Source organism: Canis lupus, chromosome 5 (genome assembly GCF_011100685.1).
Source record: "Canis lupus familiaris isolate Mischka breed German Shepherd chromosome 5, alternate assembly UU_Cfam_GSD_1.0, whole genome shotgun sequence".
NCBI lineage: Eukaryota > Metazoa > Chordata > Mammalia > Carnivora > Canidae > Canis > Canis lupus.
The window spans coordinates 60,673,407-60,691,781 of record NC_049226.1 but is presented as its reverse complement, the minus strand read 5'-3'; the positions used below and the strand labels follow the sequence as shown (position 1 = coordinate 60,691,781).

General features: G+C 52.0%; 1 protein-coding gene and 1 long non-coding RNA gene across 5 annotated transcripts in view; one reads left to right on the top strand and one right to left on the bottom strand.

Moving 5' to 3' along the window:
• ACOT7 (acyl-CoA thioesterase 7) overlaps nucleotides 1-18,375 on the top strand; it is a 102,132-nt gene that overhangs the window by 47,363 nt on the left and 36,394 nt on the right. For both annotated transcript variants that reach the window (XM_038537793.1, XM_038537794.1), the window contains exons 5-6: nucleotides 2,494-2,608; nucleotides 7,537-7,623. In XM_038537793.1, coding sequence (XP_038393721.1) covers nucleotides 2,494-2,608; nucleotides 7,537-7,623 — 202 coding nt within the window. The remainder of the gene's footprint in view (nucleotides 1-2,493; nucleotides 2,609-7,536; nucleotides 7,624-18,375) is intronic.
• LOC111095974 lies at nucleotides 1,747-17,727 on the bottom strand. Of its 3 annotated transcripts, XR_005359836.1 has the most exons (7): nucleotides 17,604-17,727; nucleotides 15,812-15,952; nucleotides 12,408-12,635; nucleotides 11,236-11,502; nucleotides 6,573-6,718; nucleotides 5,489-6,274; nucleotides 1,747-1,999 (listed from the first exon to the last, which is right to left on the bottom strand). It is a non-coding gene; the product is annotated as an uncharacterized LOC111095974 (long non-coding RNA). The 3 variants fall into 3 exon arrangements; XR_005359835.1 differs by lacking the exons at nucleotides 12,408-12,635; nucleotides 15,812-15,952; nucleotides 17,604-17,727 and adding an exon at nucleotides 11,949-12,043; XR_005359837.1 differs by lacking the exons at nucleotides 12,408-12,635; nucleotides 15,812-15,952; nucleotides 17,604-17,727 and adding an exon at nucleotides 11,960-12,011.

Below are 18,375 nucleotides of genomic sequence, written 5' to 3'. Positions count from 1 at the left end.
CATATTTCTCTGCCTAAGTGTGTGTATTACACATCTCTCACGTGTGTATATGTACCACAGACAGGTACATCACATATCTTACATATACACATGTCGATGTCATACACACATGTGGACAGAGATTACTGCACATGTGCATCTCCCTGGAAGAAGTGGGTATTGATCCTGTGCAGTGTTATTCAGTGTCCGCTCCACCCTCTTCTCCACGGAACAGGGACCTCAGTACTCAGAATCCCTCTGACAGGAGAAGGACCCCTGTGGTGACCAGGGCAAGGGACAGGGGGCCTGAGTGGCCATCAGAGTAGACATGCTGGTGTTGGTTTTTTCTTTCCTGTGTCTGAATACGAGCTTGAGTTCAGAGTCTTGCCCAGACTGTTGGACATGTGGGCTGAGCTGGCTTCTTCACATCAGCTGGGCTTGACAACAAGCCCTTGGGGATGAGAATGGGGTACCAGCCTATCGTTGGGATGTTCTAGTGATTCTATCCCCAGATTTAAAGATTTTATTATTTAAAACAATTTTTATTTATTCATGAGAGACGCAGACACACAGAGAGAGAGAGGCAGAGGGCAAAGCTCCCTGTGGGGAGCCTGATGCAGAACTCAATCCCAGGACCCTGGGATCACAACCTGAGGCAGATGCTCAACCACAGAACCACCCAGATGCCCCTATCTCAGATTTAAAGCTGGCAGGACAGTTTTGAGGAGGTTGTGTTTCCTCTGTCTTCATGGCTCATGTCTGGCCAGGGCCCTGCCACGTGCCCTACATGTCTGCACAGGCTGGATTGGTGTGTTTCACATGGCCAGGATTTATTAGGCTCTTTTTTTTTTTTTTTTTTAAGATTTTATTTATTTATTCATGAGAGACACAGAGAGAGAGAGAGAGAGGCAGAGACACAGGCAGAGGGAGAAGCAGGCTCCACGCAGGGAGCTCGACACAGGACTTGATCCCGAGTCTCCAGGATCATGCCCTGGGCTGAAGGCGTCACTAAGCCGCTGAGCCACCCAAGCTGCCCTTAAAAGGCATTTCTTAAGGACACTTGAGTTGAGCTGTGAATTTTACTGGGTAGGCACAGCACAGACTCTGCTTGTACAGTCTTTACTCTGGGCGGTGGGACAGGAGGCAGCAGTTTATTTACGAAAGAAAAGGTTAAATTATCCACTACAGCTTAAACACTCATGGTTTGTTTCTTTTGAACAGGCCACTCAGTCCCTTTCTCAGTCTCCTTGGGAGACAGGTTCTCAAGCCTCAGATAATGGTAATTAAGCTGCAGAGTGGTGTTCAGACCCTGTGTGATTTGGAGCAGAGCCATGAGCAGGAAAATCAAGACGTTTAAAACTGGCTTTTGAAAGAAGATCTAAAATTGCCTTCTGAAATGAATTTGCCTCAGTCAGAGAGGCTTCCGAGGGGGGTGGAGAGGGGCCCTGAGCTCAGTAGCTTCTCCATGGGCCCAGCCAGAAATGCTGGCTGAGTGAATGAAGGGGCAGATGTCAGAGCTAACCCAGAGGAAGAGAGCTGGGCTGTGGGCGGGGGCAGCAGGGGGGTGGGGAGCGCTAGGGGGCTGGGCTGTGGTCAGCAGGAAGGGAGAGGACTGCTAGGGAAGCCAGCCATCTAATGAGGGCCCGTGGACCTGGCCTGGGGCTTTTCCGAGGGGTCCCCCAGGGAGGACATGTGTGCCCTACGCTGGGCAGAGGACAGGCCCTTGCTGTCACATTTGAGAAACCCAGCATCTCCTGCTGTGCCCAGAGATACCCCAGTTTTTGTGTCAGGTTTTATATTCACATTTATTCTTAACTTCTTGGGTCCAAACTCGTGCCATCCATTAGGAGAGCTCCACTGGACTCTCTCAGCTTTGGTTTGCGTTCCCACAAGTGTGCAACCTGTAGGACCGGCTGGGAACCCAGCAGAGTGAGGGTGTGGGGGGCATGCAGGCAACTGCTCTGTCCTCACCTTGGCAGGGCCCCCCGGGATCCTGTAGTTCCGTGTCTGGGGATAAATCCTAGGAAGGAAGGAAGGGGCAAGTGTAAAGTATGACTGAGATTGTTAACGTGATGTTGTTTTAACGGTGAAGGACCAGGTGCAGGCTTAATGCTCTCGGTACCAGGTCCATCACCTAAGTTGTGTTAGGCTGAGAAGTTCACAGTTGCAGTGGGAGGTGGAAACATTGGTACCCCAGAACTTCACACATGGCCAGGGAGAACTCTTACACATACGTGGGTATGGGAACCATTCTAGGAGGCAGAACATAAACATTTGACTTGGGTTATCTCTTGATACGTGAGATTTTTGCCTTCTCTGTGTTTTTATTTTTTCTATTAAATATATATTATCAGGAAAGGACTAGATGGCTCCAATTACATAAATGGAGGCCACACAAGGAGGCCTTGAGCCTGGGAGGCAAGCCACGCCTGGCCGAGGAGGGTGCGGGGAGGAAGGCCAGGCTCATTGCTGCTGGCCTGACATCCCCCCCACCCCTGCCGTGCCTCCCCACAGTACTCCCGGCAGGAGCAGGAGGAGGAGGGCCGAAAGCGGTACGAGGCCCAGAAGCTGGAGCGCATGGAGACCAAGTGGAGGAATGGGGACATCGTCCAGCCCGCCCTGAACCCAGGTGAGAGCTGGGGTGCAGGATGGGGGGCTAACCTCGGTCAGTAAGTGCCGAATGCGGCAGGCTCACAAATCTCCACTTGGAGTGACCAGGCCCTCTGGGTTCCTGGGGTCCGTGTCCCCTGTCCCTGCACCTTGCAGACCCCTTCTCAGTACTGCAGTCAGCAGTGAGGGACAGGACACCTCAAGGGGCCCTACAGGCCCGTAGAGAGCAGAGACAGAGGCCCCACTGCCAGGGCAGAGAGAACCACACCTGTGTGTAGCCTCCCCCAGGGTGGCTCAGGAGCACAATTTTTTTTTTTTTTTTTTAATTTATTTACAAGAGACACACAGAGAGAGGCAGAGACCCAGGTAGAGGGAGAAGCAGGCTCCATTCAGGGAGCTCGACGTGGGACTCGATCCCGGGACTCCAGGATCAGGTCCTGGGCCGAAGTTGGCGCTAAACCTCTGAGTCACCCGGGCTGCCCAGGAGCACATTTTTTTATGACATTTTCAGCTCATAAAAACAACAACAACAACAACAACAACAACAAAACAGGCAAACGGTAGCTGCTTTTCCTGTGTTGTTCCTTATCAGCCTGCCACTTAGATGTCACCATGGAAAAAAGGTAGACTGACTCCCTGGCTGTGAGGGTGAGAAAGTTCCACGGGCGTGCTGGCTTCCTCTCAGGCCATGTCCTCTGGCCCCTCATTCTCTTGCCTGCACATCCAGGTGGCTGGCTCTAGCAAAGTGTCTGCCACAACCTGAACAGCCAAGGATGGTTTCCCCCCAGATGGGACTTTCTTCCCTGCGCCCTTAACAGACAGCTCCCCTGGCACTCAGACAGGTCAAGGCAGGGTCTCTGGGGCTTCTGTTCCCATCAGGATATGGTGAGCCCTTGGGTCGTGGGTTTCCCTGTAATGTGTGTCTCCCCTATACCCACAACGACCACATTGTGTCCATGTGGAAAGGACTCTCCAGAATGTGCTGTGTGTTCTGTATGGGGTTCCATAGGGTGACCCTGGACACAAGTAGTGTTTGGGTTCTGGATTTGGTCCCAGACAGCTATGGACTTGTCCCGAGTAATCCCTTCCTTGCTCGGTGTTACATCCCGATGTGCCCTGGGCTCTCCCCCTCCAAGCTGTGCCCTGGCTCCTGCTAACCAGGGCTATAGGGAACTCTAGGGCATGGGCTGGACAGTTTCTGCTCCCCTGCCTGCAGGGGCCCTGGCAACAATGCATCACGTGTGTGCATTAGGACAGGACCTTCTGGGTTTCGAGTCCTGCTATTCAGCTTCTGCGCGCAGGGTGCCCTCGGGCAGGGCCTGTTTGGTTTGCACAAGACTCTGCGGTCTCCATCTTATCTTTCTCACTTTCCAGCCTTAACCTGCCCTTCCCTGTGGGCAGGTTAAGGCTGGTGGCCTGTGCGTGGGGTGGTGTCTTCGGTGTTTTCACATCTGGTTTTCAGTAAATACCAAAATGATAAATTACTTCTTGGTATTCCTAAGAAGTATGTTACTGGAATCAACGATCTGTTTATAGCACAGTAACCCACAAGACAGGTCTGGGGTCACTCCTGAGACTGAGGGTCTACCCAGGCCCTCGGGCCCCTGCTGAGGGCAGCAGAAATGCCAGACCCAGGCCCTGCTTTTGAGGGGTAAGCAAGCATGCTGGTCAGGCAAAGACACGGAGAACTGCAAAGTGATATGAGGGTGTGGAAATGTCTTTGAAAAGGTACAAACTGGGTGCTGAGGGTATATTCTGGGACAGAGAAGCTGGAGGGGCAGCCCCCCATCCTACCCTGCAGAAGACATGTCCATGCTAAAATTCTGGACCCTTATTTAGAAAAGAGTGTTTGTAGCGTAATCAGGTTGAGGATCTCGAGATGAGGTCCTTCTGTGTTATCCAGGTGGGCCCCAAATCCAGTGACTATTGTTCTCATTAGACAGGCAGGAAGAGACCGTGTCAGCCCAGCAGCAGCAAGGACAGGCCAGGAGGAAGTCTGAGCAGCACGTTGGGGGCTGCTTGGGCGCTCCTCTCTGGGTTATTTCTAGCCAGTGCTCTTGTGAAAGCCAGGCTGAGGGCCGAGTCTGGGGCTTTGAAAACCTAAGCTTAGTCCTTGTTTCCTCCTTTGACGGTCTGGGAAACTAATATAATGCCCACGGTTCCAGCCCAAGTCCCTTCATGCATGGGGCTCTTTCCTGTTTGCCCTCCTGTTTGTGAATCTGATACATGACGTTTCTCAGAATCTGTTATTCTCCAACACTGTTACTCAAAGGTGACATTCTGAATCTCAAGATTTCTTGATAGAATTTTATAAGCTTTTCTTTTTTATTTTCCTATGTTCCAGTAAAAATGCATCTTTCTCAGATAATTGGCTTAGGGACTGGCTTTTAAATGCTTCTTAAGGAAGTCACATGCTCGTTCCTTGGTGTTTTTGAATGTGGTTTTATTTCTGACCTCAGCCTCCTGCTAGAGCTGGCCTTCCCCTGGCAGGCCAGGCTCCCAGTTCCCCCGGGAAGGGCAGGATGGGCTCCCGTGTGGTGGGATGGGCTGGGCCTGGTGGATGTGCCTGTGCAAGCAGGACAGGCACTCAGCAGGAAGAGCAGAGCATGTGCTCAGCACTGGGGGTCTTTCTAACTCATGAGCCCCTTCCTGTGAAAGGACTCCGCTACCCCCACATTATCTGTGGCTCTCTGTCACCATTGACACTAGAACCCGATTTCTCCAGACCGTTGCCTAGCAACTCCCTCGCCGGACTGACCTCATCCTTCAGGTGTCCTTTCAGAGAGTCTGGGAGTTCTTTTTTTTTTTTTTTTTTTCTGGGAGTTCTTTAAAACCAAGCTTTTTTTTTTTTTTTTTTTTTTTATTGTTTTCTGCATCTGAAAAGAGAAAATATAATTACCTTGAACTGTTTGATCCATGGCTGTCAGATGTCCAGCTTTGACTATGTAGGGACTCTTTGGCCACCTGGAGCCATTTGAGGGCTGTCGGGTTTGTGACAAAGAAGCCCGGCTCTGGTTGCTGGGCTGGGCCCACGCTCTGCCTCCCTGTGGTCAGCCCCTGCCCGGCTGCCCCTGAGAGTGCTCGATGTCCATCTGAGGTCTCCCAGGACCTGACCAGGCCCCATCATCCTGAGCCCATCAGCATTTGTTCTGGGGAGGGAGCGAAGTGTAAGGAGGCAGAGGCAGGGTGGTGAGTGGCACGTTGTCTGGAGTTGGACTGCCCAGGTCTGAATCCCACCTCTGCCCCATGAGGGTTAATCTCTCTGCCTCTGTCTCCTTGGCTGGAATCACAGTAAAGGGAATTTTGTGTGTGTTTATGACCTCTCCCGTTGCTGCCCTGGAGACCTTGCTCAGGTTCTGGACATTGTCATGAGGTTGAGGTTCACACACATGGCACTGTGTTAATCAGTGCCATCTGTGGTGGCCTCTCAAGCTGCTAAACCCTAAAGTCCTAGTGCCTAACTTAGTAGAGGTTTATTTCTCATAAAGTCCAAACCGGGTGTTCCAAATCAGGGGGTGTCCTGCAAATAAGGTGGACTCCGTTTTGTAGCCCTGCCTCTGGCAGCTTTCTGGGTTACCTCAGAAGGGGAAAGAGCACAGGGGCTCACACAGCGGAGGTTTGGATGGGCTGGGCCTGAAAACAGCAGGTGGCACTTCTGCTCACGCCCCTTTGGCAGGAAGGCAGCCTGTAGAGGAGGAGGGTAGTCTAGCTGTGTGTGGAGCAGGCGAGGAGGAGGGGCTTTTTTTTATTGCTGCTGCCTGCTGACCACCAGGTCCCATTTTGTTCCTTTGCACATGTGGGACACTTCCCCGGAACCCTGTCCAGCCACTGCCTAACCTCAGGGGGCGGTACCTTGGATTCTATGGTTTCCTATTGGGTTTAGATGCGGTACCTCGTGGGCCAGTGGCTGGTGACCAAGCAGTGGGACCCCTGCAGCAGCACCGCATGGAGGTGGGATAGGAGACAAAGGCGAACACACTCACATGTTCCCAGGACTGATGTGCTCACAGGGGGCCTGCTCTCTGGGTGACAGGGTCGGGGGCTCCTCAGCCCATCCGTTCTCCAGAGGGTCTTCCTTGCCCGCTGTCCTCCTCGGCCTCCTCTGAAGTGGGTGCCTTCTCGTCTACAACTGGAGGCATCAGAGGTTATTTAGGCTTGAACAATTGTCCCTCCTAAACTTCGTGGGCGTCCCATCTGTTGGCTTCCTGTCAGCTTTCAGTGACAGTCACACCAGCATCCTTGAGGCTCTCTGGTGGACACATGCACCTATTAGAACAGATGGTGTCAAAGTGTCACATCTGTCTTCTGGGGTTTTTTTTCATGTGTTTCTAAGTGTAGCCTCTTCTAGATATCTGGCAGCAGCATGGAGGGAAGGATGCCCCCAGGGATCTAGCGAGCTAGGGCGGTGAATGGGAGGGAAGAGCTGGCATGTCTCTGGGAGCTGAGGCTTCCAGGGCCGGGGCGAGCCCAAGGGGCTGGCAGGAGTCCCTGGGAGCCATCCAGGGAGGCTGTGTCTGTGGTGTCTCCACCTACCACCATGTTCAGTGAAGTGTAAATGTACACTCTCTCAGGGTTGCATGCTAAGTTTCTGAAATACTGTCTGCGATTATTTATGAAATTGGGAGTGAAAGTCAGAGGGCTGATTATCTAGACACAGGGTCACCGCAGCCTTGGGAGCAAGTGAGTAGCCACGAGGTGTTCACTGGCTGCCTGCAGGCCTTGCAGGGTGCCACAAGAGTGACATCACGAACTGATAACAGTGTGGCTGATGAACGTTACTGACCTGAGCGCTCAGACCATGGGTTCCTTAGAGAAATCACACCTGCACTGCCGGCAGTGGGATGCCCCAGGTGGCTGTGCAGACGTCAGGGCAGTCAGTGTGTCACAGCGCTCCACCTTGGGCATCGACCCCTCCCACACCCTAATCTCTCTCCTTTGCAATTCCAGAGCCCAACACGGTCAGCTACAGCCAGTCCAGCTTGATCCACCTGGTGGGGCCTTCCGACTGCACCCTGCATGGCTTTGTGCATGGAGGTAAGTCTGCGGCTGTTTGTCCACTTGCTCCCGCTGGCACCCTGCAGCCAGGCTGCTCTCTGACCCAGTTTTGGCTCTTGTGTTTAATGAAATCTAAGTTTAAACTTTTAAGAGGCTGCATAATAAATTACTGAAATATAGTCGGCGCCTGTTTTTTAAAATTGGGAATGAAAGTCAGATGGATGACTGTCCTGACGGAGGGTCACACGCAAGTCTGGGAGCATAGAGCCACATGGTGTGTAGTGGCTGTGGCCTGGGGCAGGGCTTTTCGAGGAAGAGTGATGTCACCAGGAGTACAGTGTTAACTCCCCAACAAAGAGGGGCTCCTTAAGCATGTTTTTGCCTCTGATGTTCTCATTTATTTCTTCCTTTGGTCAGATTCCACCTTAAACCATGCAGGCCTTTTAGTTCCTGGCTCAGGAAATACGGTGGGACATAGGGAACTAAACTCCAGGTTCATAGAGGGACACTTGACCTTAATGGAGTGTAATTATTTTTTGTGATTTAGGGAACACAGTAAGCCTACAGGCATGGGCACAGTGCCATTCATTTACACTCATCTCCAGTTGCCAGGAGTGCCACGCTGTCTTTTCTATTACTCTCAGAAAACTCCTATTCATCCTTCAAAAACCCAGTTCAGATGGTACCACTCTATACCAGGTTACCTTAGTATTTCTACGAGGGGAGGCCTCTTATTATTTGTATTGGCTCCAGGGCCTCATGCAGCGTCAAAGAGGTACTTTGCAGAGGCTTGTTGCATGAACGAGAGGCATAGATTACTTTCAGGTCAAGAAGTATGGGATAATGGGCCCTGGGCCTATCAGAATCAGAGTGGGTCCTGATGTGAGATGCATTTTTAAAGTTTGTTTCTTTTTATTTTTTAAGGGAATTCTCTTTGGTGTTTTTATTTTATTATTATTTTTTTAAATTTTTTTTAATGTAATGATTATTCTCCTCTTTCAACTAAAGCTGGCTGCAGTGCCCTTAGATCTACTTCACTTAGAGCCTACCCATGGGAAGCTCTGCTTCTTTACAAACAGTGTGGCTCCAGGCCCAGGCATGCAGTGGCCATCAGAGTGTCTCTGTACCCCGAGGATAGCCATGGCCTCATAAGTTTGCTCATCTCCTCTTCTTCACCAGTCCTTGCCCGCCTCCTGAAAGTGAGGGGCAGCCCCTCTCCTGAGCCCCACATCCAGAGCCCAGGCCCATAACTGCTCAGAATTGTCCTTCAGCCTCACTGAGCTATTTTCTGCCTGAAATTTGTGGAACTCTGTGCTAGAATTTAATCCTGTCCACATGTTAGAAGTTCTGGAGGGGTGGCATCTCCACCCTTTGCCATCTCCTTGTTGACAAGTCTTCTATCCTCACCTGCTGGAGGGTGTGAGTAAGGGAGTTGTTGGAAATCTAGAATCTGATGGCATGGCATGTTCATCTATGGAGCCTGAGCTACAGGCACATTTCTTTAAGGAGTGCATTTAACGGAGTGTTTACGATGGTTTCACAGCATTTAATGGCTATTTTAGTAGGGGTTTTCTGAACACAAGTTAAAAAACACGCCTAATATTTTTACCAAACATTATCATCTCTGAACAGCGTCTACTAACTCACCAGGAGCCAGTGAACAAAATAAACACGGTGCTGAAGACACCCACGCAAGAACTGTGATTTTATGGTGTTTTCCTGCAGAGAGAATGCTGTCAATAAGAGTGGCATCTAAACTCATTTCAATCAAAGTCTTCTCTAATCTGTAATTGAGTTGATGCCAATCAACACCGTGAGTGGAGAGGGATGCTGATTTGGCTTTTATTCTGTAATTCCATACTGCATATGTGTTTTTGAAAAACTATTTCTGCATCCCATTTTTGTGACTTTCACATTCTGGACAGTCTTGATCTTGCAGACCAGGCCCTGTCCTACCACTTAACAACACGTGATGTGGACACTGGCCATGCTAACCTGGTGAGAGGCATATGGGAAGGGTCAGAGGTCCCAGATGGAATGCATGAGTGTGGTCAGATGCTAGATCTCTTGTCCTGTCCTGGGTGAGTGGGCAGGACATCCAGTGATTCACTGAGGGGAGTCAGAACAGCAGGGAGCAAGCAAGAGGACTTGGGGGTTCATCCAGTGTGCTGGGAAGGGGGCTGTCTGTATGGCCGTGCTATTGATTTCAGAACCACAGTACAAGCATCAGCCTGGCTTTGGGCTTAGTCCTGAGTGAAGCCATGCAGGTTCCTTCCTCCTCTGGCCTCCCCATCCCTCCCCGCTATTGGTTGTGTCCCTTGAGTGAGGACTTGGCAGGTATCTGGGGTGTTGAGGTTCATGCCGCAGTGAGGACCTCACCCACCCACCCATCCTTGATAAAAACAGTAAGAATAAGAATCGATGGTGCTTCCCCAACATGATAAAAGAGGTATCTGAACCCTAGAGTGAGCATCTTCCTCTAAATGGGGAGCTCTGAGGACTGTCCCCAAGGTCAGGACTAGGGCAAGGGGCTGTTCTCTCACTGCGCATTAGTGTTGCTTTGGGGATTTGAGCCACTGCTGTTAAACCAAAGGGAAATTCAGAGGCGCAGGAAGAGAGGGGGGGTAACCAAGGTGTGTGTTCGCAGGCAACACAATACCCAGACAGCCAAGAGGTCCCACCATAGAGAGAATGCAGGTCATGCAGGAATTCAGTAAAGTAGCAGCACAGAAAGTGACTGACTGATGGGAGTGATAAGAGAACACTTGCCTGAAATAGAAAAACTTTTTTTTTTTTTTTTTGCAGGCTTGTTTGTTCTCCCAGGTGCGTTTTGGGTTGAATTTTATCTATATCGTGAAAAACTGCTTTGAGTAATTTGGTGAAAAGGCTCAGGACTACTTCTGTGTCTGTTGGTTGGATTTATCTTTCTAAAGTCCTTGTTCTGTTTATGCTGTTGGGAGGGGAGGGTACTGCTGCTCACTGCCAACCCCACTGCAACAACGGCTGTGGGCTTCCCCCGACGGGTAGTCTGACATCCTGCTCAGAGCAGGCCAGAGGTGTCTCCAACATGGATTCTTCACTTCTGAACTTTTGGTGGCCTTGGATGTTTCTTTGGCACTTTTAAAAAGTGTTTTTTTTTTTAATTTTTACTTTTTTAGAGATTTTATTTATTTATTCATGAGAGAGAGAGAGAGGCAGAGACATAGGCAGAGGGAGAAGCAAGCTCCCTGTGCGGAACCCAATGCAAGACTCAATCCCAGGACTCCGGGATCATGCCCTGAGCTAAAGGGAGATGCTCATCTGCTAAGCCACCCAGGTATCCCAATGTTTAATTATTTTAAACCAAGATATACTGTGGAAGTGGACCAAAATGACTTTTGATGAAACGCAGCTGCCCCCCAACACTCACTGCCCAAGGGCATCTGCCCTTGCCATGCTTCTGTTCTGGTACATGGCTTGTCTCCCAGGGTCTTTTGGTGGGTCAGCCCAAGACTCGGCCTGTGGGAGCGCCACGCAGCGCTGAGTCAGGCAGGCACTATGACTGTGTCACTGTGCAGCTTTGTTATCACAGTGTCGTCTCTATCTCCCACCCACTCCCAACATCCAGCCTCCAGGACTCTGTAAGATGCTTCAGAGTACAGTTTTGCCTACCAGGTAGCCGCTCAGTATGCGTTCCCTGGAGAGAGCCATCCTCCGCCCACTTCAAGTTGGACTGCTCGTTCCTTGCACCTGCTCTGCACAGCTCTCCTCAGTTGGATGCTCTGGTTCACAGATTGTTGATTTTCCTCTTCACTAGTTTAGGTGGAACACGTCCTCCAGTGGCTTCCTGGGCAAAGTGTATATTGGCCAGATTAAAGGCTCAGCGGCTGTGCCCAAGGCCCCAACAGTGGCTTCCATGAGACAGATGATGGTTGTATCCTGTGGGGTGATGCAGTCATAAGAGGTCCAGGCCTATTTGGAAGCTCGTTGGTGTTGGCGACCCCAGCTCCCTCTGCCATCCCTGGGGTGCTACCATTTCTTTGGGTGGGGGCACATGGTGGCACCAGTGTTCCACCCCAGGAGGTGGGGGGGCTCCCAGGAAACTATGCCCACTGCTCACATCTCTAGGTCTAGCTGGCCAGACGCATCAGTCAAACCCTGGAGTTGCTATAGAACAAAGGGAGAACTAATGGCGGGGTGTGGGGCAGTCTCTGTTGGGGGGCTGAGTAGTCGTTTTTCTGAACTTGGCATATGTAAAGCATTTCCGGGCTGGGCATGGCATCCTCTCCCCAGGGCTCAGAGGCATTGGTGCATCCCCTTCCTGTTCAGAAACTCGGGGAGTCTAGATTCTCTCCCTCCACCCCTCCACTCTCTGGTCCTTTTACCTGACCCTCACTTGTCATGCTAGCCTCTGCCCAGGGCCCATCCACTGTCTTCCTGCTGGCTGCCTTCCCAAATACCATTACATCAGGTGGTCTGCAGTTTCTGCACTCCTTTGGTTTGTGATGTCACCCCCCCCCCCCCCACCAAAGCTGTACTTAACAAACTCTCCCTCGGAGCCACTGATCTGGATGGCTGGGCCTCATCCCTGGGGATTGTGAGCATCCCAAGGGTCCATAGGTGTGGGGACCATGCTGGGGAGCCACTGCTCCTGAGGTGAGTCCCTGCTGCATGTCCCTGACCTGGGTTCCTGCAGCTCCGGCCCTGTCCCTGCCAGGCAGTCTTAGCACAGCCAGCTTTCTGAGGCCTCCTCTGCCTCAGGGAACCTTCCTCTGATGCTCTCTGTTCCTCCTCTTCCCTAGAGTCACCCCTCCACTTGGGCTTTGGACCCACTTCTCGCTCACTTCTGGGTGTCTGCCCTGTTGGCCAGTTCATCCTACAGTGTTCCTGAGAGGTTGTAGATTGTGGTCTCTTCCTTGCTGCCTCCTGGGATCTCCAGGGCACTAAAAATTGCAGATGTCCAGGCCCCACCAGGTGGACCAGATGCCATAGGGTGGTGCAGTATCGCAGCTCCAGTGATTCTGACGGACAGGTCGGCCTGGGTTACCAACAACTGCTGTGAATATGTGGCCCTGGGAAAGAGGACACAGATGGAACAGTGAACCGTGCTCGGGTCCAGAGCCCAGAGTGTGCATCCTGCCTTGGAACACTATTCTCAACTAAGAAATCTTTCTGGTTGTCTTCCCAGGTGTCCTTAAGTGAGCAACCAGTGCCCCATTTTGTGCTAACTATTTAAAAGCTGGATGAGGGAGAACCTTGTTCCTACAGGTAGTGTTGTTCTCTTAATTACTGTGGAAGACCCCAAAAGCCAGGAGAGGAAGGAAGTTTACAGACTCTCAGTCAAGGAAGGGTGTCAGGGGCAGCAGCCGCTCTGTTCTGGACGGTCCCCTGACCCTCTGGCCTCCCCTGTGCAGGGCACACCTGTCAGAGCTCCTGGCAGAGGTGGACCTGTGGGGCTCTTGTCCTAGGGGCTGACCTGGGTGATTCTGGTTACCTCTCCAGTGCTTGTCCCAGATCCTTAGTGTCAGAGGAAGAATAGACGTGGCTTTGTCTGTGGCAGAGCTCAGTGTTAATGATTGCATCTGGTTCTGAGCAAAAACCACCTCTGCTCCAAGATGAGAATCAAGGCAGGGCCCTGACCATGAATTGGCACTGACTCAGTTTCCTAAACTTGTCTGTTCTTTAGGAGTCATCTTGGTGCCTGTTAAAAACAGACTCCTGGGCCTTCTTTGGGAAAGGATGGTGAACAGGTCTGGGCCCCAGCCTGGGAGCCTGCATTTTGAGTCACGAGTGCCCTGGGGGGTTCTCCTGATTCAGGGCTCTCATAAACTCCCAGCAAGAGTGCTTTTGTCTCAACATACCCAGTGACTGTGTCCTGTTGCCCCATTCCTCCAATCTCTCAGGAGCATTGAACACCTGCAACCCCCATAACTTCCCTCCTGGGTTTGTGCTCCCACACAACAAATCCATGCTGGCACCAAGAGGCTGGGTGCAGACACAGACCCCAAGAAGCCTGCAGTGAATGTAGGGCGAGCCCAGGCATCTGCATGCTCACTCGCTTCCCAGGCTGCTTCCCCCACACGGTCATCAAGGGCTTCCAGGAGGGCCTCCTGAGTCTCGGATTCCCCTATCTCCTGGGTGTCTTTGCTCCCCCAAGTCTGTCCCGGACCTCCTCCCTCTTCTGTCTTTTTTTGCCGAGCCTCACCCAGAGCCCCATGGTCTCTGTGACCTTATCCAAGTGACCACTGGTAGATTTTTTTATATCCCATTTATGTGGCCTCTGGCATCTTCACTGGGGCAGTGGCCCCATGGATCTGAGCTTTCTCCACTTGGCCATTCTTCTCACAACTTCTATGGAGTGAATGACACCCCCTGGAATCGTGCAGCCATCCTAATGTAACCCCCCCGGGGGGACCTTACGGTCTTCCTTCCTGCATGGGGGTTCTGTGGTGGGGGGATTAAATGAGATAATACAAGGAAGGCAACTAGCACATAGGAAACAATAAAGGTTGGTGGTTGTTAGAAGCGGTGGGCCTTTGAACAACACCGGTTTGAACTGCAAGGGGCCACCTGTGCGTGGATTTTTTTCAGCAAAGACAGGACAATCCTATGTGTGTATTTTCTCCTCCTTATGATTTTCATATAATTTTCTTTCCCTTAGCTGACTTTATTATAAGAACACCGCATATGATACACATCACGTGCACAGTATGTATTAATCTACGGTTCTGCTGTGGGTGAGGCATCTGCTCAGCAGTAGGCTATTGGTTGTTAGGTTTTGGGAGACGTCAAAAGTCATAGGCAGGGGGATGCCTGGGTGGCTCAGTGGTTGAGCATCTGCCTTTGGCTTGGGGCCTGATCCCAGGATCTGGGATCGAGACCCGCATCGGGCTCCTTCGGGGAGCCTGCTTCTCCCTCTGCCTATGTCTGTGCCTCTCTCCTCTGTCTCTCATAAATAAATAAATAAATAAATAAATAAATAAATAAATAAATAAATAAATAAATAAAATCTTTAAAAAAAAATTCACAGGCAGGTGTTTGACTATATGAAGGGGTCGGCACCCCTAACCTCACTGTGTTCCAAGGGTCAACTATAATTTGTACTTAGTTGGCTAGTTTTATTACACATGCAGAGAGAACACGAAGAACACATGCTTTTTTCTCACATCCAGTAGGGCATTTGTAGAATATCCTGTACCGTGACCACAAAACTCATTTTATTTATTTTTTTCCAAAAAAATTTTTTGATGATAGTATTTATTTGACAGAGAGAGAACAAGCAGGGGAAGTGGCAGGGAGAGGGAGAAGCAGGCTCCTCCCTGAGCAGAGAGCCCAATGCAGGACTTGATCCCAGGACCCTGGGATCATGACCTGAGCTGAAGGCAGACGCTTAAATGACTGAGCCTCCAGGCATCCCCACAAAGCTCATTTTAATTGTGGGTTCCCCAGTGTGGGACCCATGAAGCCTGAGCTTCCATAACAAGAATGTAACCACCTGGACATTAAGACACAGTCTTCTAAATAAGCTCTGGTCTCTCTCAAACTCAAGCCTAGGCTTCTAAATTATCTAGAACTACAAATAACAAAAAGGAGAGTGTTTCCTCTCAAAATTGGGTTTGGCTAAAGATGTTCTCAGAAAAGAGAGTGGGTCACTTGGAGCTTGTGTTACCTAAAAAGAAGAATTAAAAATAACTGAGTGCCGGAATTGGAAAAAGAGCAGCAAATCCACCCACAGGAAGGAGGAAGAGTGGGGCCAGCGCCAGCCTGGCTTTGTGCTCCAGCCCTGGGACCCCAGGCCTGTTGTCCCCCCGACATCTCTGCACCAGCCCCACCAGGCCCCAGCTCACAGCCACAGGACCTGTGAACGTTGAGCCGATAGGGCCCTCCCCAGATTGCCGAGTCCTGGGGCCCCACGCCTCCGGCATGTCCCCTCCCTGACCTGCCCCAGGCAGCACACAGCCTTGGCAGGCATAGCTCTGCCTGCAGCACCAGAGGGTCTTAGACCACGGGCCTCCCTGCTGCCTGCAGGATGCAGTCCAGCCTCGTGGCTCCGGGCTCCCTTTACAACCCTTGAAACCCTCTTTCCCTAAACGTGTTTCTTGCTTTTCCGCCTCTTGTATCTTTATTAATCCTGCTCTTCCCACCTGCACCTATTCTGCGTGTCCGGCCCGTATCCTGTCTCCTCCCTGGTGCTCTGGGAGCCCCTCCCTCCCTGGGGAGCAGCACCCTCCCCTTGGTCCTGACGCACCATAGCACATTATCGTTCCTCTTACGCCTTTCAGCTTTTCTGCCGCTTAAGATGGTGGAGATGTTCTCTGGTGTTCATTTCCTGGAGATGGTGAGCTTTCTCGTCCTGACTTCCTCTCTTCCCCACCACTTGGCAGAGAACCTTATGCATAGACGGAACTTGATGAGTGTCCATTGAATGGATGAAAGAAGTCATTTGGAAAGGTGGTTTGTGTTGATGCTGCCGGGTAGCTGTGTTCTAATCTGTTAGCAGTTTTTCTCTGTTAGCACCACAGGCAGTAAACCAGACTGGGTATGGGGCTCCAGTGGCCTTAGATCCAGCTGCCTGATTGGCCCTGGGTGGTGGGCACTCGTAGGACAGGCCTGTGCTTTACAGCACCCTGCAGCGGCCACATCCCTGCAAGGGAACCCACACCTGTCTGTCTGATCCTGCCCTGCACTTGGTTGGAGTGTGGAGTGGTCACTGACCCTTAACTGAGGCCAGGGGCCTGGTCAGTGTCAGCCATGGCTGCACCCCTGCCCCAGGTCACATCAGGGGTGACTGGACACTCAGCGTGGGGAGCATGAGCATCGATTGGCTCCAGGAGTGACCACTGCTGTTCCAGAAGATAAGGGGCCAGGGTGGAGCATTATGTGTCCTGTGCTGTGAGTCTACAAATCAGTTTATGTGTGGGGACCCCTCCCCCTAGCTCTAATGCACTCTGAGGTCTTGTGGGACATGCTGGCTGTGGTGGGGCCCCTGATTTCCAGGGTGACCTTGCTGACCTGACAGGGCTCCCAGCTCTGCAGTCAGCTTGCTTTGGAAAAAGAATAATGGGATCGTGACTGTCAGAAAACCTTTGTCAATGGGAGTCACTGGGGTTCCACTCGTCACAGCATCCTTAGTATCCTCAGGCTGGCTGGAGGCCAATCCTCTCTTTCCTGGCAGAGAGGTCTCCGTGCCCTCCTATGCCCCCCAGGCCTCTACTCCTCGCCCCCCAGGCCTCTACTCCCTGTTTCAGCTTGGAGCCTTGGTGTGCTATCTGCCCTCCATCCCTCCAGGCTGTCTCCTCATCCTCCCTGGAATCTGCTCCCAGCACTTCCCTCCTGTGAAGGAGCCTTCTGGCCTGCTGTTGCCACAGCCCAAGAGCAGGTCTTGGCGCTCATAGTTCATCCAGCACCCCCCCCCACCTTAGCCTGCCACCCTGGGCCCCTTCCCTCCCCTCCCTACACCATGGCCTTGGGGCCTCAGGCCTCAGGTGTGCATCCTGAGCTCCCTCCCTCGGTGCTCATCCAGCTCCCAGCTTTATAGCTCTAGCCAGACCTCTTCCCTGCACTCCAGCTGAGTCCTCAGGACCTCCCCTGGGATGGCTCACAGGCTCCCCGGACCCTGTTCTTCCAGCCGTCCCCCTGTAGTGGCAGCCAGGCCACCCCCTTGGTTCTCTAGCCAGAATTCCCGTGATCTGTGATCTCCTGTCACTCGGCTGGCTCTCCTGGATTCTGCACCTAGCCATCAGCTAGTCCTTTGAGCTTTACCTTGCTTGTCTGACTCTCAGTAGAACCCAGGTCTTTCTTTTTTTTTTAAGGAAGAATGGGGGAGAGAATCCTAAGCAGGCTCCAGGCCCCACGCAGAGCCCAACACAAGCGTGGATCCCACAACCCTGAAGTCATGACCTGAGCAAAATCAAGAGTCAGATGCTTAAGTGACTGATGCCCCCCTAGGCACCCCAAAGTCAGATCCTTTAATTTGCGCCACTTTTGTCCTTACGAGGCCCTCCAGTCCCCGATCCTCCTTATCTTGCACGCCGTCTTACCTCACTGGGTCCCTGCTGCTCCCTCTTCCCTCTGCCGGATTCCCACCACTCAGACAGCCACACAGCTGCTCCCCTTCCTCTGCGGGTCTTTGGAGAAGGGGTGGCTCTTCCTGAACACCTCGTGTAAGGTAGACCCCTCCCCAAGCTGCTGTGTGCCAAGCACACCTCATAGACACTTGCATGTTGACTCACCACCCCACCCAGCATGCAGGCTCACAGGGTGGGGACTTGGTCCCATGTGCTCACTGCTGCATCCCCAGCCCTGAAGGCAGGACCTGGAGTAGAGCAGACACACAGGGCTGCACTTTTTCCACACAGGCATGGAAAAAGTGCAGGGACCTCTAGGCGGGGAGGAGGGCCGCAGCACAGCAGCTGTGTTGCCCCCACCCCACCCTGGAGGAGCATGCACAGGGCTATGAGCCCCAGGGATGCTACAGAGCACCACTGAGACACCACCCACCTGAGACATCAGGGGACAGACCTCTTACATGCCACATGAACATCCAGCAGCCAAGGGCTCATGTGTGGCTATCGGAGTTCCTAGGCCTGGGGGACTGCATAGCTTAGCCGGGACCTGAAGGAGAAGGCAGGAGGAGGAAACGATGGGCTGAGGCGGGTGGTACCCGGGCAGAGAGGAGGCCTCCCACCCAGATGCTCCTGTCTGCTTGGTTTCCGCAGGGCGGTTGGGAATTAGTAGTGGTTTGCGCCTGTGGGAGGAATTGATTTCATTGCAAAACACAGAATAAGGCACAGATGCTCATTTCCAGTTTTA